At 35.0% G+C, this 23,473-nt stretch overlaps 1 protein-coding gene across 3 annotated transcripts in view; it reads right to left on the bottom strand.

Moving 5' to 3' along the window:
• The window catches only part of ARID2 (AT-rich interaction domain 2), a 213,173-nt gene that overhangs the window by 58,646 nt on the left and 131,054 nt on the right, over positions 1-23,473 (bottom strand). Inside the window, exons 5-13 of one of the 3 annotated variants that reach the window (XM_059682644.1) lie at positions 19,627-19,845; positions 17,696-17,757; positions 12,486-12,552; positions 12,143-12,393; positions 11,714-11,810; positions 11,197-11,406; positions 10,174-10,341; positions 4,502-4,583; positions 302-436 (exon numbers count right to left, since the gene is read on the bottom strand). In XM_059682644.1, the coding sequence (XP_059538627.1) occupies positions 302-436; positions 4,502-4,583; positions 10,174-10,341; positions 11,197-11,406; positions 11,714-11,810; positions 12,143-12,393; positions 12,486-12,552; positions 17,696-17,757; positions 19,627-19,845 (1,291 nt within the window). Of the gene's footprint in view, positions 1-301; positions 437-4,501; positions 4,584-10,173; positions 10,342-11,196; positions 11,407-11,713; positions 11,811-12,142; positions 12,394-12,485; positions 12,553-17,695; positions 17,764-19,626; positions 19,846-23,473 lie in introns of all 3 variants that reach the window. The other 2 variants (XM_059682643.1, XM_059682645.1) reach the window with 2 other exon arrangements.

The following is a 23,473-nucleotide window of genomic DNA, read 5'->3' as shown; positions in this document are numbered from 1 at the left end:
GGGCAAAAGTCATGTCTTTAACATATAAAAGTAGGCAGAAAAAAAGCAAACTCAATTTCTTCCTTCTCTTTCTTTGATAAACCTCATAATGTTCAAACATAAACACCAGATGTGATGTCCAAAACTGCCCTGTATTTAAACTTCCACCATACTAACAACCTAATTATATGAAATTTTAAGTAGTAGAGATATTTAAAACTATATATATATATATATATATATATAGTGTTTTCTCAAGAATAAGAAGAGTTGTAAGTGATGTAAATTAACTTTACTTAAAGTTAAGAACTATGAATCCTACCTAAGACATTTATAAAATCCAGTTGATGTTAGGATTCCACCACGAGCTAATTTACTGCAAGTTGAGAGGTACTCAGAATACATTTCTGCTCGAGAGACAGAACAATCTGGATTTACTTCAAAATGAGCATTTAGCCTAAAAGAGGAGAAAAATAAATTGCATTATGTAATACACTATAGGAGAGTCTATATTTAAGTGTGCTACAACCACATGAAGGCAATGTATTGTAAACTAATAATTCTGGCTAGTCAAATTTTACTGCTTCATATATTATTAGCAAAAATACATGCTATCTTTTAGACAGACTAAATCAAATAAAGAGATTAACTATTTAATCATACTTATTTTAGTGTAAACATCATTAACAACAAAATAAAAACTGTGTTCATATTCCAACAAGAACAGATTTGGTCTGTTGGCAACAAATATTCTGCAACAAATAGTTTTACTTAGTGAATAAATAAAACTCAGGTCCCTGTCTTGTAATATTCAAAATATAACAGAAGTTCCCAATTATGAGCTATTGCTATACACTCTCATTCCCCACTTCAGAGAAATCTATTCTTATAGATTATTTCAAACTTCAGTTTGTCTTTTTCATAAAGCGATTTCCACCTACAAGTTAGGATTGGAGGCCTAGTTACCCTTATAGGACTCTTTCTAGGACTTATACATATAACAGGCCAACTTACAACTGTTTCTTGTAAACTGCATCAAATAATAAGTACGATAAAATAATGGCAAAATGAGTCTCTCCCCTCCTCCCAGAAGTGGCAGAAATGTGCAACTGAGATTTATAAGACCAAATTTATACCTAACACCACAAATTTTACAGTGGATATGGTACATACTTTTTTCTTTTTTCTTTTTGAATTAAATCTTTATTGTTCAGATTCTTACAGTTGTTCCTCTCCCCCCCCCCCCCATAGCTCCCATCCACCTGGTTCACACCCCACCCTTGCACTCCCCCCCCACTGTCCTCATCTATAGATGTACGATTTTTGTCCAGTCTTTTCCTGCACCCCCACACTCCTTTCCCCCCCCAAAAATAGTCCACTCCCTTTCTGTGCCCCTGATTCTATTATATTCACCAGTTTATTCTGTTCATCAGATTATTTATGCACTTGATTTTTAGATTCACTTGTTGATAGATGTGTATTTATTGTTCGTAATTTGTATCTTTACCTTTTTCTTCTTCTTCCTCTTCTTAAAGGATACCTTTCAGCATTTCGTATAATACTGGTTTGGTGGTGGTGAACTCCTTTAGCTTTTTCTTATCTGTGAAGCTCTTTATCTGACCTTCAATTCTGAAAGATAGCTTTACTGGGTAAAGGAATCTTGGTTGTAGGTTCTTGGCATTCATCACTTTGAATATTTCTTGCCACTCCCTTCTGGCCTGCATAGTTTCTATTGAGAAATCAGCTGACAATCATATGGATACGCCCTTATAGGTAACTGACTTTTTTTCTCTTGCTGCTTTTAAGACTCTCTCTCTGTCTTTTGCTCTTGGCATTTTAATTATGATGTGTCTTGGTGTGGTCCTCTTTGGATTCCTTTTGTTTGGAGTTCTCTGCGCTTCCTGGACTTGTAAGTTTATTTCTTTCACCAGGTAGGGGAAGTTTTCTGTCATTATTTCTTCAAATGGGTTTTCAATAGCTTGCTCTCTCTCTTCTTCTGGCACCCCCATAATTCGGATGTTGGTACACTTGAAGTTGTCCCAGAGGCTCCTAACACTATCTTCATATTTTTGGATTCTTTTTTCTTTTTGTTTTTACAGTTGGGTGTTTTTTGCTTCTACATATTTCAAATCTTTGACTTGATTCTTGCGATCCTCTAGTCTGCTGTTGGAACTCTGTATAATATTTTTTATTTCAGTCAGTGTATGCTTAATTTCTAGTTGGTCCTTTTTCATTTCCTCCAGGGTCTCACTAGATTTCTTGAGGTCTTACTAAATTTATCGGCGGTTTCTAGAAAATTCTTCAAAAACCTTATAAGTGTGGTTTTGAACTCTATAGCCAGTAGTTTGCTTTCCTCCATTTCTGTCATTTGTGACCTGTTTCTTTGTCTCCGCATTTTTTATGCTTCCCTGTGTTGACAGAGTGGCTTTCTGTGCTAGGTGTCCTATAGGGCCCAGTGGTTCAGCCTCCCCAATTACCTGAGATAGACACTCTTGGTGCACCTCTTTTTGGGCTTTGTGCAGTCTTGTTGTAGTTAAGCCTTGATTGTTGTAGGTATCATTGGGAGGAATTGACCTCCAGGCCAATTGGCTTTGAGAATCAGCTGTGTCTGCAATGAGAGAACTTCTGTGCTGGAGACACCCTTCTGGGGCAAGACTTGCTTCAGTGGGGCTTTGGTGCTCACTGAGACTGCACCCTGAGTGTGTCCCTTATGGATCTGAGGAGTTGTAATCTGGATGGTCCCACTCTGACCACTGGGTACACTGGCTCTTAGATCTCTACGGAGGTGCTAATTTAGCCTCTGCCTGAGGCTACCCAGCAGGAGCCCAGCTGTGAAACAATGCAAGCTGCTATGGGGCCTTGGGCCTTCTTTTGGATGTTCTGGGTCTGTCTGGCTCAGCTGCAGTTTGTTAGGTAATTTTCAGACTGCAAAGGGCCAGGCCTTTCAAATGCAAAAGCCTCTGCCTCAGCTTGGGTGGGGCGGGGTCTCTGGGGATCAACAGGGCAGAGCAAGCAGCTATGGTTGCTCCTCAGTCCTACCCTAAGAGGCCCCACTTCTCAGTGTCCCAGTAATCGCTGCAAGTACCTCTGAGAGAAAGCCGCCCTCAAGTTCCGACCGATGCCAGACAGTCCAGTTTCTCCTGTATGAGTCTGAGTCCCCAGAGACTTGCCCAGAACTGGAGTTCAGAGCAGTCAGGAGCTTGAGACGCCCTCCCAATTGAAAAAGACAACCGTGTCCTCAGCTGCCAGCCCTTTCTGCATGTGCATCCGTACCTCTGCACTTTACTTCCACACCACACCTCCTCTGAGTCTCAGTGTGCTTTACTCTTTCCTTCTAGTTCTAGAATTTTCACTCAGCCAGCCTTCTTGTGGTTCTGGATGATGTCCGTTTTGTCTGTTAGTTGTATTTTTGAAGTTGTTGTGCGAGGCAGCAATTTCCAGTGTTTACCTATGCCGCCATCTTGGTTTCTCAGTACATACTTTTTTCAACTTTCATAAACCTTTGAGTACAGAGTTTTCAAAACAACTAGACACAAAAAACTTTTTTTGTTTTCAATGTAGAAGATAAACATTTCCAAACATTATTGGAAGAGATTCATCAAGTATAAAGGGTCATGGTATAACTATATAGAACGTGTGGAAAGCAAATAATTAGAGATATTTAAAACCATAAACCTGATTTAAGTAAAGTAGAAAAGTCTAGAGAAAATTGTCATTGGAACAAAGATATGAAAGCACCAAAAATATGGAACACAGAATGACAGAGTATGGAATGGGAAACAAATAATGTTGGAGAATAGAGAAAGGGATCAAGGAAAGGAAGTTTTAAAAGTAATACTTCACAGGAAAATAACCTTCATTTCAATCTGTTAATCTTCTAAATAAATTAAGTTAAAATTCATAAATGTAGAGGCAACTATCCAAGAGAAAATGAAATTGAACTTTTTTTTCCTTCCTTCAGAAAATGGCTGAGATATAACTACTCAATCTTCTCAAGAAAATATTATTTTCAAAGTTGCTCATTTCAATATAGACAAACTGCTAGTCTACCATTTGATTAGTTTCCCCTTACTCACAAAAAGAAAAAATTAACTAGCAATGAATAAGAAGTTTTGCTTTTGATGAAAAAGATGAGACACTTAACAAAATGTAGTTTTATTTTCTTAATGTCAGTCCAATTTCGTTTAATAAAACCTTAATTTGAGAAAAACAAATTCTACAATCTGACAAACTTTATTTTCTACAAAGTCAAAGATAATTTTTTAACACAAATTTTACTCTGAAATTAGGTGGTGTAATTTAATACAATTCTAGTCAAAGACTATTATAATTCTGAACATTCTGATAAATATTTTTCTTTCAAATAATTCCAAAATATAGGTGAAATAGTTTTATATTGCCCATTCTTCATATAAATGATATTCTATTATAATTGAAAAGGATGACTGCTGAAATACATTTCCTTTTCTCTTTTGCTTTATTCTTCCCAAAGATAAAGCCTTAATAGAAATAAACCACTTACCACTGACAAGCAAACTTCTCACTATCTATTTCCACTATTCCTGGAGGTGGAGCAACATGCTGTGCTACAACTGCTCTGGAAGCTAAAGAAAAAAATACATTTACATCATTTTTAAAAATTTAGTCATTATATGACATATTTAGTTCATGGATACTGAAACAATTAATAGTCATAATGAATACCTATTTAAAAGGTATATAAACATAATGAAAATGTCCAATTTGAGAAAGAAACTTATAATGGAGCACATATTATACCAAGCACTGTCTTAGATGCTTTATATGAACTATTTTTTTTAACCTTACCATCATTCAAATAATAACAATAATATGGATTATATCGCTAATATAAACTTTCTCTCATGGGTCAGGCACTAGGTTAAATACTTTACATACATTATCTTTCTTAACTCTTTTGTGAGATGAGTACAGATAAGGAAACTCAGACTCAAAGTGATTACAATACCTAACCCAAAGTCACAAAGCTCAGCTTATCAGTAAATAAGCACCTCTCACTTTAGTTACAGAAGCAGGTTATATCAGAAATTATATCTCTTTTGAATTTAAAAGATGAATATTGACTCTATTAGTGGCATATATAAAATTTCTGAGATAAGATTAACTTAAAGCTGAAATGCTATGCTACATAACAAAGGAAATAATAAAAACATTAAAAATATGAGTTAATATAAACATGTACGTTATATATAATATGAATCTCACATATTTATATGAACTATTTATATTATATTATTTCACCACTGAATCAGCATGATTTTATAATTTTTAAACTTATAAAATGAACCCACTTTTTGGCAGGTGACATTTTAGCAAAACTTCTCAGAATCCTCAAACAGAACAAATGCATTTCTAAGTTACTGGAAGTAGAGGCGGTCCATAGCACAGCCAATCTGTGAATGATCGAAAGCAATTCTGACCTTTGTTTGATCAGCCCCCGCCTCCCCACATTAGAGTAGCAGCTAATAGCAGTCATTTAGTGAACATTTACTCTGTAATAAACCGCTTACATTATTTGGTTCACTATTATGTATAGGTCTAAATTTAATTATCCCCATTTTGCAGATTAAAAAATTAAAGCTCAGAGACTAAGTTCACAAAGGAACACATGATAGAAAACAGCAAAGCTGGTGTAGATGAAAAGCCTTCTTTTAGGAGTGGTGGATTTGAATCCAAGTTTATTACATTTCAGAGTTTATACTGTGATATGCTGCTGCTTTTTTTTTTTTTAATGGACTGATGGGGGGGGGGAGAGAGAGAGAGAGAGAGAGAGAGAGAGAGAGAGAGAGAGAGAGAGAGAGAAGGGAGGGGGAGAGGGAGAGGGAGAGGGGGAGAAGAGGGAGAAATATCTATTTGTTGCTCCACTTATTTATGCATTCATTGGTTGATTTTTGTATGTGCCCCGAGTAAACCTGAAATGGTGGTGTATGGGGACAATGCTCTAACCAACTGAGCTACATCACCAGGACAATATGCTGCTTCTTTTTTAAAAATTTCAAAATTAAAATATTTCCATCAACTTTTATCCCCTCTATGCCCTCTTCTACTTCCACCCATCCCCTCCAACCCGCAATCACCACACTACTGTCCATGTCCATGAGTTCTTTTTCTTTTATTTTTTGCTCAATCCCCTTCTCTCCCCAGCTGTCTGCCTGCTCTTTATCTATGAGTCTGTCTCTATTTTGGTTGGAAGTTCAGTTTGTTCATTAAATTACACATATGCGTACAATCATATGGTACTTGTCTTTCTCTGACTGGCTTATTTCACTTAACACAATGTTCTCCAGATCCATCCAGGCTGTCACAAGGGTAAAATTTTATTCCTTTTAATGGCAGAGTAGTACTCCATTATGTAGATGTACCACAGTTTTTTTTATCTACTGATGGGCACTTGGGCTGCTTCCAAATAGTGGCTATTGTAAATAATGCTGTAATGAACACAGGGGTACATACATTCTTTTGAATTAGTGTTTTGGGTTTCATCGGATAAATTCCCAGACGTGGAATTACTGGATCATAAGGCTGCTGCTGCTTTTTTTTTTTTTTTAAATATATTTTATTGATTTTCTTTACAGAGAGGAAGGAAGAGGGATAGTTAGAAACATCGATGAGAGAGAAACATTGATCAGCTGCCTCCTGCACACCCCCTACTGGGGATGTGCCCGCAACCAAGGTACATGCCCTTGACCGGGTTATCGAACCCGGGACCCTTCAATCCACAGGCCGACGCTCTATTCACTGAGCCAAACCAGCTAGGGCGAGGCTGCTGCTTCTTAATAGAACATAATTAGGACCAAAATTACTTTCCTAGTGCAACCTCAGCTTATCTTTTCTTCTCCTCCTAACTTGAAAACACTGTTACAGAAAATACCTTTCTAGGGCCTGAACCTATGTAGAAATATTCCTTTTTCTTCACCAACTGTACATGAGATTATACCCTACTTAGACTAAAATATACTGAATCAATTAACAATTGCATGAAACATTAAAAATTATGTTAGTATTGAGAAACTTTACAAACATAATTAAGGAAGAATGATGCAGCCACAGTTAAATTAAGAATATAATCTGGAAACAGAATTACTATGAAAGTGGCTACAAACTGAGAAGCATTTTCCTCAGGATACCTGAAGACCTTTCAAAGGATACAAAGGTGCTTATACATTAAAAGCATATTTTTTTTTTGCAAATTTTTTTTCTTTATTGATTTTAGAGGAGTGAGGTTTGGGGGCAGGGGGACAGGCTGCTCCACCTATCCATGCATCCATTGGCTGCCCATTGCACATGTCCTGTCTGGGACTGAAGGCACAACCCAGGCACACTGGGACAACACTCTAACAGCCAAGCCTTCAGGCCAGGGCAGTAAGGAACTTATACTTTAAAAGGAATCAATTTACAGATACTCAACTTTTGTATATATTCTTTCCTAAAACTGTGTTGCCTGAACACATCACCTCCTCTTTGATAACTGCTCTTCTCCAACTTTGGAACAGAAAGTTTTAAATCTCACCCATTCTTAATAATACTGTAGGATTATGGTGAAGAAATTTAAATGTCAACCTAAAAATGGGTGAAAGATTACTTAACTTTTCATAGTGATGAGAAAGTGAGGGAAAAGTTTGAAGATGACCATTCCCTAAGAAAGCAGTATTAAACTAGGGGGGGCAGAGGAGAAGGGTGTGCGCAAAACTATAAATGGTAACTAATCAAATAATTAAAAAGCTGTCATTCATAATGAGCAAGTAATAAAGTGCTCACTAGATCAAAAATGAACTCTTTTAGTCCTTAGAGACCTATTCACACCTTCTATAAATGAATGACTACATAAATAAACAAACTCAATGTTTAATTTCATCCACTTGTCAAATGAGGACCAAATCTTAGTGAGTTCATTCATTAAGGTCACAGGTTAGTGGCAAGGCAAAAAAAAATAGCAGCGTTCATCGAAAATACCCCTGAATATTTTTCAAATAGTCCATTATGACTCTGTATCCCTGGTAATTTATTAATTCCTTTCTTGGTTGGACAGTTTCTCTATGGCCCTCAATTAATTTAATCTTCAGTTTCTTTGAGGATAAACATAGACCTCCACCACTTTCTTAATTGGCAATATGAAGTATTTCACTTCTTTTTAAAGGTTGAGAAACCATTAATATTCTGACCACTGATTCCCCAATATGTACTGCCTATTTGACATCTATTGCCTGTGGGTGAAAGCTCATTGAATAGATTAGTAGTCAAAACTACCTATTTTTTTTTCATGCCTTCTATTATTTGTCCAGTCTGTTGGTTGAATTCAAATTCCATGCACATGTGATACAACTCTACCACATATTTCTGAAGAACATAATGGAAATCAACGAAATATGTGACATATTACATACTTTGAGTAAATACAGTATATAATCTTGATTCCATCATAGTAAAATAGAGATTGGGACCACAATTAAATAAAAGGGGAACAGCCGAAACCGGTTTGGCTCAGCGGATAGAGCGTCGGCCTGCGGACTGAAAGGTCCCAGGTTCGATTCCGGTCAAGGGCATGTGCCTGGGTTGCAGGCACATCCCCAGTAGGAGATGTGCAGGAGGCGGCTGATCGATGTTTCTCTCCCATCAATGTTTCTGACTCTCTATCTCTCTCCCTTCCTCTCTGTAAAAAAAATCAATAAAATATTTAAAAAAAAAAAATAAAAAAAAAATAAAAGGGGAACAAGATGGCTGGAGAGATATGATTAGAGTCTGAACTGAGTCATAAGCTCTGGTAATTGAAGAGGTCCAGGTATTTAGGAGACTCAACAAAATCTGGTGATTAAATGACTGTTGTAAAGATTAAGGATAATGAGATTTTGGTTTTAAGGGTAGTGTAGGAGGAGGTTGAGAAAGATCTTCATGTATTTCTAGCCTGAAATGAAGAAGCAGGCAAAGAGAGAGGTTCAGGCATAGGAATGAGAAAATGGGAAAGACTGGTATCTGGAGCACAGCTTCAGAAGAAGTTAGCATGTCTTCCTATGGCTAGGGGAAGCTCAAAGAGAATAAAGTTGCCGAAACCGGTTTGGCTCAGTGGATAGAGCGTCGGCCTGTGGACTGAAAGGTCCCAGGTTAGATTCCGGTCAAGGGCATGTACCTGGGTTGCGGGCACATCCCCAGTAGGAGATGTGCAGGAGGCGGCTGATCGATGTTTCTCTCTCATCGATGTTTCTAACTCTCTATCTCTCTCCTTTCCTCTCTGTAAAAAATCAGTAAAATATAAAAAAAAAGAGAGAGAGAGAGAGAGAGAGAATAAAGTTCAGATGACAATAAGCTTGTAAGTGAAGGATTAAAAAGTTTGAAGAAATTAATGCCACACAGCATGCATACTACCTGCAAAGTCAGAGGTAAGATCAACTGAGAAAATGAGCACCCTCCATTAAAAACAAAATACAAGAAAAGAGAAATGTCTTGGGAGTAGTGAGAGGTGGGAGAACAGGTAAAGTAAAAGATGGATTGTTTTTTATAGGACAAATGAAGGTGGAGAGAGCACTCTACAAAAAGGCTGAAAGTGGTAAAATATAATGACTGAGCCAAAAGAAAAAACTCCAAGGAGAATATTAGTTATTAGAGAGGTCTGAATTTTAATGAAAGATATTTGAGTTAAACAGAATTTACCCAAAGGACTCTAGGAAGGGTATAGAATGCCAGTATACATGCTTGTACATATGTTTGTGTACATATGCACATGTGAGTGATCCTAGGCTCTGGTTCTGTGGTGTTTGGGCCAAGATTTAGAAGTATTAGGGGGGTACTGTCCTGATGTATTCTGATGACCACCTGAGAAAATTATAACATAATATATGATTAACCTATTCTTACTTTATCAATTTCCAATGACCAAAATCACATGAAGCCCACTTGTGGCACTTCTTATTGCTCTCATAATTGTGAATCTAATCCTTAACAATCCTCAAAATGCCGCTTAACTTCATCTCTCTATTATATTATTATATTATACTGCTCCTGGAATGTGTAACTAAGAAATTAAAGTACATACTCAAGTTCTCCTTTAGCCTACTCTACTATAAAATCTCAGTTCCCCAAAGTGCACATCTAAAATTATCCTTAGTATTAAATCTTACACACCAATAACCACACTGAAAAAGAATATGTAAAAACACTAACCTGGGGCAGCTGCTACATGGATCTGGGTTTGAACTTGCTCTACAGCTTGCGTCCTAATATCAGATAAAACTTGATGACTGGAACTTGGATGTTCAACGAGTTTTACTGCAGCTAGTGCATCAGGGCCAAACATTTGAATATCCATAGAAACTAGACATACTAACATGTCTAAAATAAATTAAAAAACCAATAGTTATCAATCAATAATATTATTTTAAAAATCATACTGCTTAACAGAATACTACTTCTCAAATCCAGTCTATAAATTGTTGTACATTAGAATTATCTGTGGATCTTTAAAAAAAGATTTTAGGCTCAGTCTCTAAAGAATGATTAGTAACTCTGAAGTGGGGGTTAGGTTTCCTTATTTTTAAGGAGCTTCCCAAGTGATTCTGATGTGTAGCCAGACTCAGGAACTCTTATATGAAAAGTGACACAATTTCTCCAAAATAATTTCATTCAAAATCTTTATTAACTCTGATTTTAAAATTTATATAAAAGAAAGAAAACATTGGAATCACTGAGTAAAATGTTAACATGACATACTTCATTTAGTAAGTATATTTAACACTCATAACCTGCCATGGAGGTGAATTCACTGGTTTTAAGGATAGTACCACTATCAGCAACTTCTAGGGACAAAAAGAAGCTTGTTTTACTTAACTTTAGTTGCTTAATAGTAACAGCTGACCATCTGAACTAGAAAGACCTATTGCCCAGGGAGTCAAATATAGCAGTTCTGTTGATTTCAAATTTCACATACTAATATAGTAACAGCAATAAAGAGAAGGAATAGGGATTACTAGTCACATACATCCTGGACTGTATTATGATAGAAGTTTCTTGCTCATCTAAAATAAGCAGAAAGAATAATACAAACAAATGTGTCTGAAAGGATAATGACTCCTCAAAATAAACAGTAAACTCCAAATATAAATTGTGATTTCATATAGCACCACATAACGTATTTTCATCTCAATTAAAAAAAAACACAACTTACATGTGTCTTTGGTTTAGTCTTACCTATGCTCTTTTCTACTTTAGCAATTTTTGTACAAGCTACATCTCCCATTTCTGTGAGCATATATAGCACCTCGAGTGTTGAGATTACGAGCAGTACATCAGGTAAAGTGAGATGACAAATGATCTCTCTGTATGAGTCCTGATCGACATATTCACAAATCAAAACACCATTATCTTCTGCTTTGCAAAGATTTCCCAAAATTTCCATGCCTGAAAAGCATACACATAAAAAAATGTATTTGGGGTTTTTTTTTATCCTCATCCGAGGACATATTTTTAAAATTATTTTAATTGATCTTAGGCGGGGGGAACATCGATGTGAGATATATCGGTCGACTATTGCTTCTTGTACATGCCCAACTGAGGATCAAATCCACAACACAGGTATGTGCCCTGGCTGGGAATCAAACCGAAAACCTTTTGGTGTAGGGGACAGCAACCCAACCCACTGAGTAGCCAGACCAGGGCTATACTAGTATTTGTTTTTTAACAGATGATAAAAAGTTTGGGCACTTACCCCTCATCTTTAAAAATCTATCCCTTGACATTAGGCATTTTGTAACAGTATGAAACATCAGATGAGTAGTTTTGAAATCAACAGGATCCAATAAAAGCTGGAAAAAGAAAGGACACTATTATTGAGGTAGGCCTCTTACAATGTAGTATATTTCACATTTAACAAAAGTGAATAGAATAATATTGCATAACTTTAAAAAATGTAATTACTGTGAGCATAGCCACCACTACATTTGGAGCATCATTTCAAATATTTCTTTTACCCATAAAAGTGTGTGATACTTCTACAATACCATTTTAGGCAAAAACTATATGTAAGCATTGAATACTCTATAAATATGGCAAATATAATAATGCCACATCCTGAAAATTTAAAGTAAATATTGTCACTAACTATTAAAACTGTTTCAAGTTACTGTCACATGCTTACCTCAGCTGCAATATTTCCTAAAGTGTCAAGGCCTAATTGCCTTAGGGAAATAAAATGACTATGTGCAGAAAGTAATAGGAAACGAAGACAGGTACGATTAGCTGCCAAGAGCTTAACATTTCCCTCCTCAAAAGAAAGGTTTCGCAAAATCACTGCAATCTGAAGTACCCGCTGTCCTTCAATATCATTAATGCCCAGCTTTCGAGGTGGATGAAATAAAGACTCCCAAATCCATTCTCCTGATGTACCTTCTACAACAGAAAATACACATTATACTCATTAATATTTCATTTGTTATTATTGATATTTCAAAGTAATTTAAATTTTTTTCTTACTGACTTACCATGAGACTTGTTTCTATCAGAAATAAGGTCACGGACTTCATTATCATCAACAATGTCTTTCCAAAACTATAATGAGAAATTGTTATGCTTAATTCTGACAATTTCAAAGAACTATTCTATTACTTTAAAAGTAGTCACACATATGATAAAACTTTTTTTAGTTCATATAGGTATCACTATATTCTGTGAATTTAATTCATTAAAATAAATGCTTGATTTTCTATAGTTAAGGAACTTATACAATACAGTATCATTCTGAACCAGGGGGTCTTGGCTTGGGATCCACAGATCCTTAAAAAGTCTGTGAAAGAAATTAGGGCATATATGAACTTGAATGAGTGGGAAAAATGACATGTTCATAACCTCTAACTAAAATTTAGCAGTTCCTTAGCATTTTCTTCAACTCTAAATGTTAGACAAACCATAGTAATATTAGCAGTATCTGTGACATTGTCAACAATATGAATCAGATATTTTCCGATCACTTTATAGCTATGAAAAATATACAGAAAGTGTTTATGCTCATTAAAATTATAAGTCATTAATCCCACTAGTAAATTGCACATAATCACTGTCTTCCTGTTTATAGACACTCCAGAGACACAGTTACTGAGTAAATCAATATCTAGAAGGAAATCAAACAGCAAGTGGTGAAGTTATGTGTTCCTGAATTGGTAACCCAGATATTGAAGTTGCTTTCCAGTATTATGTATCTACAAACTATTTTTTTAATCCATATGTGAGAGGAGATGAGTCAAAATCTCTTGTTTAATGTTCTTTTCCAGGCTAAGAAACAAATGATTTTATACTGATATGTCTATACAAAATGACTGATATGTCTATACAAAATGAATTTCAATTTGTCTATGCCATTTAACTGCATTATCTTGTTATTTCTGTACCCAAAGAAGTACATGGGCTATTCACTTTTTATTTCTAAAACTTCTCAGATGTATGTTTCAAAATAATTGCATTTTACTTTGGGAAATAGGTTCTTTTGCAGTTAAAGTCACTAGTCTGAGAGAAAGTCCACCACCAAAAGGACCCCCAACAAAAAGAAAACCAAAACCCTCATGATTAAAAAATATTCAGCAACAATGAAAAAAAGAACTAGGAATATAAAGAACAGAGACAATGTTCAATAACCAAGAAAAACAGGGCCACAGGAAATTCAAAGAAAGATATCAAACCTGGGGCTGGTGCCATTTTTGGGCTCAGCCCATCTGTTTTGCAGATGACCTAATAAATTTATAAATCTTTACCAAAAAAAAAAATATATCAAATATGAAATTTTAAATGACCATGGGTAAATAAAAGCTGAGTCATCAAGAAAATATAACAATCCTATATGTATATGCAACTAATAACAGAGGCTCAAAATACATGAAGCCAAAAATGATAACTGAAAGGGGTGTAAATATTCATAATTATAGTTGATAATTTCAACACTCATCTCTCAAGAAATCATAGAATAATTACATAGAAAAGTAATAATAATAGAGAACTCTTGAACAACACTGTCAACCACCTTGATTTAATTGCTATCAATAAATACTATATCCAACAATAGAACACACACTCTTTTCAAGTCGCAGGAAACATTCATCAAGGAAGACCATATAATGAACCCTAAAACAAGTCTTGATAAGTTTAAAAGAACTGAAAACATATAGAATATGTTCTCTGACAATAATGGAATGTGATTAAAAATCAGTAATAATAATGACAGTGAAAGCTATTTTGAAAATGAACAGTCAGAAATTAAACAGAATACATCTATATAACCTATTAATCAAAGACAAAAATCACAAGGGAAATAAAACCATATCTTGATTTAAATGAAAATAAAAATTCAACATAAAATTTTGGGGACAAATTAAAGCAGTTTATAGAGAGAATTTATAGCTTATACACTGATATTAGTCAAGGAAAGTTTAGAACCAATGGTCTAAGATTCTATTTTAAGAAACCTGAAAAAGAGCAAAGTAATACATAAAAAAGTAGTATGTAAATCAAAGTCAGTAAATGAAGATGGAGTCATTTCAGTGTCCCTGAATTATTTAAAAAGTGTACAGTAGTAAAAGTACTAATTTACTAAATTAGGAAGAATTAAAACTATAATCTCTAGCGCAATCAATGAGAGAACAGAATACGTGTACAAATACCAAACTAAGAGGATGGAAAATTAATTAATAAACAATATTCATTCAAATAAATTGAAAAAAGGGTAAGAAGGAAAAAAAATCCAAAAACTGAACAGGCAGAATGTATAGAAACCAATGCAAAATATGGTAAATTTAAATAAAATAATACAATTACATCAAAATTACATTTAAGGTTAATGGAATAAATACACTAATTTAAAAACCAAGTTTTTCACACTGGAGAAAAATGTGTTTTACAAAAAGTCATCTAAAAAATTAAGAATAAGAAAGGTTGAGCCCACCAGGTGTGGCTCACTGGTTACAGGTTCTATTTCAGGTGGGGGCACATGCCCAGGTGTGGGTTCTATTCCCAGTAGGGGGCATGCAGGAGGCAGCCGATTGAGGTTTCTATCTCTCTCTCCCTCTCCCTTCCTTTCTCTTTAAAATCAATTAAAACATTATATTCCACAAATGAGTGAGATCATGTGATATTTATCTTTCCCCAACTGGCTTATTTCATTAAGCATAATGCTCTCCAGGTCTGTTCGTGCTGTTGCAAATAGTAAGAGTTCTTTCTTTTTTACAGCAGCATAGTATTACGTTGTGTAGATGTACCACTGTTTTTCAATCTACTCATCTGCTGATGGGCACTCAGGCTGTTTCCAAGTCCTAGCTATTGTAAATGTTGCTGCTATGAACATAGGGGTACATATATTCTTTCTGATTGGTGTTTCTGATTTCTTGGGATATATTCCTAGAAGTAAGATTACTGGGTCAAATGGGAGTTTCATTTTTAATTTTTCGAGGAAACTCCATACTGATGAACAAAAATAGAACCAGAGACATAGAAGCATCAAACAGAGGGAAGACAGCGGTGGGCCAGGGGAAGTGGTGGTGGTGGTGGTGGGGGGGGGAGATCAACCAAAGGACTTTTATGTATGCATATAAGCAGAACCAATGGACAAAGACAGTAGGGAGGTGAGGGCCTGTGCGAGGGGACAGAAGTGGGCAGGGAAAGGTCAATGGAGGAAAAAGAAGACATATGTAATATTCTCAATAATAAAGAGTTTTTTAAAAAATCAATTAAAACACACACAAAGAAAGGTTAAAAGTAAAATATGAACTATATAAACACCTACCAAATGAAAGTAGACATGGTTATACTGGTATCAGACAGGGAAAAAAAAGTAGATTTAAAAGCAAAAAAATATACTTTACAGTATGTACAATAGACTAGAAAGCTATAACTATAGTGAAATTCAGTTAGATATTAATAAGAAATAGAAAACTAAAAAAAAAAATTCATATGACCCTGACCGATGTGGCTCAGTTAGTTAGGCATTCTCCCATACACTAAAGGGTTGGTGGTTCGATTTCCAGTCAGAGAACATGCCTGGTTTTGGGCTCCATCCCCAGTTGGGGCATGCAGGAGGCAGCTAAATGCTGTTTTGCTCTCACATTGATGTTTTTCTCCCTCTCTCTCCTTTTCTTTCCCCCTCTCTCTAAGAATCAATATAAATATATTTTTTAAAAAGTCCTATGTTTTTGAAAATTAAGAAAATTCCCTTCAACTAATCCATGTACCAAAGAGTAAAGCATAATGGTAATTAGAAGATATTTTAAGCAGAATTAAAGATGAAATATTAAAATGGAAAGAATTAAGTTAAATGTATGCTTATAGGGAATTTTATGGATTTAAATGTATTAGAAAAAATAAAAACAAAAATCAATGATGTAAATACCAGATTAAGAAGTTAGAAATTGTGTAGCAAATTAAACCCAAAGAACATAGCATATCGAAAATATAAACAGCAGAAATCAATAAAAAAATACAACAGAGATGATCATCTAATCATTCTTAACTTATTTGTGTCTTTTTGACTTCATGTGATTAGTGATTATAACGACAGCCTCACTCTCCTTTGTGACTGCATATGTAAATATGTAAATAAACATTTTGAACATCTTATACTTAATTACCAATATTCTGAGTTAAAGAAAATTATCTGCTAAACTACAACCAAGAGGCTTAGATTTTAATGGGTAGGGTGAGGACAGGTCTTTGTGTCGGCTTGTGAAGTGGAGAATTTGAAATGCAACTTCGTATCATGTGAGAAATGTGAAAGTCTAGTAACCTCAAAAGAAGGGAGATAAAAAAAGATTGTCTCTACTTGAGCTTTGAGTTAAAAAACAATCCCCTAAATATTTCACTACTAGCATGCTCTAGAACCTGCATGGGTTTTGTTTTACTATCAGAGTTATTTGAAAAGCTCCACTAAAGAAACTAATATAAAGTCATTCTGATCAGTATTTCTTTTCAGTTTTTTGGCAAATGCAATACAGAAGTGGAGAAATAAACTCTCCATTTAATCTGTAAAAAGAAAAATCCCACATAAACAGGTCTGCTGAAATTTATAAACCAATATTATAAAACACAAAAGTAGAGTAGAAAGAATTGCAAGAGGCTTAGCTATCAGAATTATCAGATGTACATGTTTGTGTGTGTGTGTAATTTACAATTTATATAATATATATTGTTTACTTATTATATGTAATTTATATATTAATAATTTTTATCTTTTTAATATACTTTGAATATATATAAATTAAAATTATTAAAAACATTAAAGGGCTACTTTGGAAAATTACAAAATGAATTTCTAGAAATTAAAACAATTACTAAAATAAAACTTAACAGATGAGTCAAGTGGAATATTAGACACAGCTAAAGAGTCATTAAACAAACTGAAAAACAGCCATTAGGAAATTACTCACACTGCTGCTCAGAATCTGGGTTTCCTCAGATTTATTGTTTTATTAAAGATTTATCATTTTCAGAAATCAACGTTTATAGAATAAGAACTATATTTCCGTTTATTAGCTATTCTAAAAGCACTTTATGCAATTTAATCACAACTTTTAAGTAGATATCTCTATGTATTACGATAAAGATTAATGTATAGGTAGTATCATGTAAATAAATGATATATACATGATATTGGCCCTTGGCCCTTGGCTACATGAATACAATGATTCAATATTTTAAAAAATGTATTCAAAATTACCTTAACAAAATCTCTATCAGTCTTCTCCTTCCATTCTTCTCCAAATACAGTAGAAAAGGATCCTAAAGCTAAAAGAATAGTATATTCAATAGCATGGAATTATTTTTATCACTTAATTCCTTAATAATAGGTAGGTGTAGAAAAACGGTAAAAACACATTTTGAGATATCTTCTTGTTCACTAAAAACTGTTTCATAGTAAATGATAGAAAGTCATAGTAATCTCTTTTGAAATAGTATTTCAAATTATGAAAACAAATATTAGATGAAAAAATTAATTTTTTTTCTTTTATTATATGTCTTCAAACACAAAGTGTATCGACATTCCACATTTTCAAAGGAAGTGGCAATATATTTATCGCTCAATTAAAATTCCATGCCCTAAAAAATAAATCAAAACCTCTCAAAAGCCTAACCAAATCAAATATACCCACAATTCTCAAATTCAAATAAATCATTTTCATAATGTTAAAACAGTGTTTTAAGTATGGGGACTTCAAAAAGTCTCTGTACTCTGGAATGCTAAACTTCTGACTTTCTTAAATTGCATTTTCTAAATTAATGATGTTTTAGATTGCTACACTGAATAATTTACTCTTTTAGGTAAATAAAAATGCTTAAAGAATGTAAGATAAACTGGGTCTAAAAAATATCATACTTCAGTGAACCAAAACTGTTAACATTACTTCTATCAAATATACATGTTTAATCCTTATTCAGTGATTAAATGATAAGACTTCAAAAAAGATTATTCTGGCTTGAGAATATTCTTTCTAAAAACTTCATTTTAAGGTTTCTAAAAATGTGGAACAATTTTAAACTTCATTCAATATTAAACGCTGAACGTTAAATCTTTAAAATACCAAAATAACTAATTAAAAATAATACTGAATGCAAACTGTAATTGAAAAATAAAATTTAAAAATAAAGAAAATATTAGGAATCAAAGAACATAATATTGAGATGGAAATCACCAAATTTAGATCTTAAAAATTACGATATAAACTGAGAAGTACTGATCTTTGTCCCTTCCCCATGTAACCAAGAATAAGAATTGTTTCAGAAAAAGTAAGAAACTAATTCCCACTATTGTTTAAGCTAATTTCGAAACTGCCTTCATATAAAATAAGTACATGTCAAATTTTAAGGAATCCTGCTTAGATGATCCCTATAAATTTATGTTTGAAAGTATACTACTTGACACAAATCAAATCAAAGAAAAAGAAACCAATTTGCAAACATGTTGCTATTTATAGATATAAAAAAATCATGAATCTATAAAGTATTACAAGAAATTCTCAGGCTGTGTCGATTGTGCCATATATAAATGGGTATATATATATATCCTATATGATAAAATAATTTCATCGTAAGTGAATACTTTACCTTTTAATAGCATATACTTCTGGAAAAAGAAGTTACAATGGTGTTGGGGTAGGAGGGTTGAGGAGCAAATAAATATTTGTATCAATAATATTCAGCTAACATGGATATTTTAAAAAGAAAAACTATGAGCAAGAAAAGATTTCAAAAGATATTATTTCAATCTCTATTAAACTATTACACTACAAGTAGAGAACTGAACTATTTGGTCTGAAGAAAACCTAGATTTAGTAAGAGATTAATTTCACAGAAAATAAAAAACTTGATTTATGAAAACCTATACCTCTGTAAACATTACAAGTATAAAGGATATAAAATATTTGATAAATCCTATGTTGATTATTTAGGCAGCAAATTTTAAAATGCACTGATCTAAACTGTTTAGTTAAAAATGCAAACATTATTATTTTAAATACATTTAAATAAAACAAATAAAAAATGTTATTATATTGACTAATAAAAAGTACTTTTCTCCTTAAATAACTTAAAAAACAAAACCTATAACACCTTTATAGAATGATCATTCAATGTGTTCGGCTTAAAACTTACTGTCGTCAAACACCCCAGCATTAGCAAGTAATAAAGTGATGATTTTAGGGTCTTTTTCAAGTTGCATGACATGTTTGCTTTCATTTGACAGAAGAGTGCATACATTAATAGCAAAATCCACTTCATTTGGGAGTCCAGATAACAGTGAAAGCACCAATTTGTTATAATCATTTGGCGAATTGAAGTCCATAGATAGCCCATAACTTTGACGAAGATAATCTAACAAAGATAAAAACAAAAACACCTTATGTTTATCAAGGAATAAAAACCATTGTTGTTAATATCCTCTGAATAAAAGATAGGAGCTTGTTGTGTTTGTTTTTAATATAAACTAAGTGAATTAAAGAATTCAACTTTTTTTAAGGGTTCAATTTCATAAACTTCCTAAATTAAAATTATATTCTTCAGAAAGTATTAAAATAGAAAAATGTACATGCCCTCTTGGATATGACTATCAAATTATTATTGTGTCGTTATTTTAATTGGTCTATACTTTTTATAAACTTGCATTTCGAAGGACTTATTCTGATTTTTATATAAGTATACTATAAAGCTAGTGGACTGGTTCCTTTAAAATTTTTAACAATATCATGATTTTAGACACACTGGCTATCTTCTTTACCTAATTGTAGAATTATTTCTTTTTTGTAAATCGTCACCTGAGGATATTTTTTCCATTGATTTTTTTTTCTTTTTTTTTTTTTTTTTAGAGAGAATGGAAGGGAGGGAGGGAAGAGGAGAGACACATCCACATGAGAGAGATCATCGATTGGTTACCTCTCAATGGGGGTCAGGGATTGAACCTGCAACCCAGGTAAGTGCCCTTGACCAGGAATCGAACCCGCAACCCTTCGGTGTGTGGGCCAACTTCTTAACCATTGAGAAACACAGGCCAGGGCAGAATTATTCCCTTTAAAGTTAGCTTTATTATGATATAATTAACAAAGTAAAATTCATAACTTTTAGTTCTATAATTATGAATTTTGATAAATACAGTCTTTTAACCACAACCACAACGAAGATATAGTAATTCCATAACCCAAAAAGTTTCTTTAAATCTCCTTTGTAGTCAAATCCCTTATGCTTTCTACTCACAATCACTAATCTCCTTTCTGTTCCTATAACTTTATTTCAGAATGCCAAATAAATGGAATGATACAGTAAGTGTGTCTGATTTTTGTTTTAGTTCTCACCCGAGGATATTTTTCCATTAATTTTTAGAGAGAGTGGGAGAGAGGGAAAGAAAGAGAGAAATATAAGTATCAGTGTGAGAAAAACACATCGACTGGTTGTCTCCTGCACATGCCCGGGCCCGAAGAAGCCTGCAACTGAGGTATGTGCACTTGACCGGAATCAAACCCAGACCCTTTGGTCCGCAGGCCTACGCTCTATCCACTGAGCCAAACTGGCTAGGCCTGATTTCTTTTATTTAGCAAGATGCTTTTGAAGTTAATGGCCATGTTGATTTGTATCTCAGTAGTTTGTTCCTTTTTACTGTTATAGTATGGGTTAACAAAATCTGTTTATCCATTCACTGCCGGAAGCCGGTCTATCCTTGCTGTTTCAAGGGACCTGGCATATATGGCATACGGTTCTTAATATGTTTGCTCACCTTCTTGGCGCTGTGTTTTAACCAAGGTCACCTTTCCGAGAAAGGTTGAATCCCCAGGTAGGGATTTCCCCCTGAAGTTAGGGAGGGAATAAAACCCCTCAACTAAGTGCCAGGCGGGTAATTAATCACTTTAACTATGAACAATCATGCTTAAGCTACATAATCTTTACTCCCTGGAATGGAGATAAGAAATGCCCTAACCTTTGTAATAGAGACTGATAGGATTGGAATCAACTGGTATAAATACAGATGTAACAAGACAGAACTTACAAGTCAGAACTTAGAACACAGAACTTGGACGAAAACCAAGAGAGACAGAACCTACACAGAACGTTCTCTAGAGACAGAAGAACTTCGCTGGAGAGAACATGGCAAAAGATCCTGGACAGAAACTGGCCTCAGAACCTAGAGACAGAACCTAGCTAGACAACATGGCAAAAGATCCTGGACTGAACCTGACTAGAACCTGGTGACTGAACCTGGCTGGAGAACCTGGACAGAACCTGGCTGGAGAACCTAGCGAGGGAACATGGCTACAGAACCTGGCTGGAGAACCTGGAGAACCTAGCAAGAGACATGGACATAGAACTTGGCTGGAGATCCTAAGCAGAACCTCTCTGGAGATCCAGACCAGAACTTGGCTGGAGATCCTGGCTGGAGATCCTGGCTCGAGGGCCACAATGGGTTCTTAAACTGGACCGGAGGGCCGGAACAAAAGCATGGATGGAGTGTTTGTGTGAACTAATATAAATTCAAAGTAAACATCATTATATAAAAGGGTATGGTCTTTTTTTTCAATAGTTTTATTCATTTCAAACGGGCCGGATTCGGCCCACGGGCCAAAGTTTGCCCACGGCTGCTAACATCTTGCCTTTCTACCACCAATGTGGAGAGTTCCTGTTGCTCTGCATCCTTGTCAGCACTTGATATTGTCAGTTTTAAATATTCTGATGAGTCACTTATCTCTTTTGTCTTGTAAATATTTTTCCCAGATAATGGCTTGTCTTTTCATTTTCTTAACAGTATCTTCAGAGTACAAGTTTTACTTTTATGAAGTCTGATTTATACATTTTCACCTTTACACTTCATATGTCCTAAACATTTTTTTCCTAACCCAAGGTAACTAAAATTTTCCACAAGGGAATTAATTTAAAACAATTTCAGGATTTTGAAGGTAGGGAAGATGGGGTTACAGAATGTTTAATCATAATATATGCGTATAAGATGTTATATTTCTAGAAATACTGACTCTTAATTGGGGCAGTTTAGGCCTTGAAAGCTATGTCCTGAGACATCTACCCCAAGTATATTTTTCATATCTATAATAATAAAAGCATAATATGCTAATTAGACCAGACATACTTCTGGACAAAGCCGCAGCGGGCGGGAGCTGAGGCAGAGGCGGCAGAGGCCTCCGACCACGGTGGTTGCAGGCGGGGGCCAGGGACAAGGACCTTGCATGATTTTCGTGCATTGGGCCCCTAGTCTATATATAGAAAAGCCTAAGCAACGGGTCAACTGTTCAACCAGTAGACCTATCATTATGATGCGCACCGACTACCAGGGGGCAGACACTCAATGCAGGAGCTGCCCCCAGGAGGTCAGTGCGCTCCCACAGCGGGAGCGCCGATCACTGAGCTAATTCAAGCGGCAGTGGCAGCAGGTGCAGTAGGGCCGGGATGAGTGGGAGCTGCGTGGCGCCTGCACCAGGCTTGGGCTTCTCCCCGGCCACCTGCCACTTCACCTCTACTATATCCCCCGGGGGATGGTCAGCCTGCCAGTTTCAGCTAGATCCCCGCAGTCTGACATCCCCCAAGGGGTCCTGGATTGCGAGAGGGCGCAGGCCAGGCTGAGGGACCCCACCAGTGCATGAATCCGTGCACCAGTTCTCTAGTAAGTTATAACTAGTTTAATGGGAAGAGGCAAAAAGACAAGTTAAAGTGATTCTAGACAAAACATTTCAGAAACATGGATTAAGAAAAAACTAGAATACAAAGTAGGGATGCATTGCCACAACATGTCACTGAAGGAAATCATGTTGGTTGCCGGGAGCCGGTCCATCCTTGCTGTTTCAAGGGACCTGGCATATATGGCATACGGTTCTTAATATGTTTGCTCACCTTCTTGGTGCTGTGTTTTAACCAAGGTCACCTCTCCGAGAAAGGTTAAATCCCCAGGTAGGGATTTTCCCCTGAAGTTAGGGAGGGAATAAAACCCCTCAACTAAGTGCCAGGC

The sequence above is a fragment of the Myotis daubentonii genome, chromosome 2, assembly GCF_963259705.1.
Source record: "Myotis daubentonii chromosome 2, mMyoDau2.1, whole genome shotgun sequence".
Classification (NCBI taxonomy): domain Eukaryota; kingdom Metazoa; phylum Chordata; class Mammalia; order Chiroptera; family Vespertilionidae; genus Myotis; species Myotis daubentonii.
The sequence above is the reverse complement of the archived record's forward strand: the minus strand, read 5'-3'. Positions and strand labels throughout refer to the sequence as shown.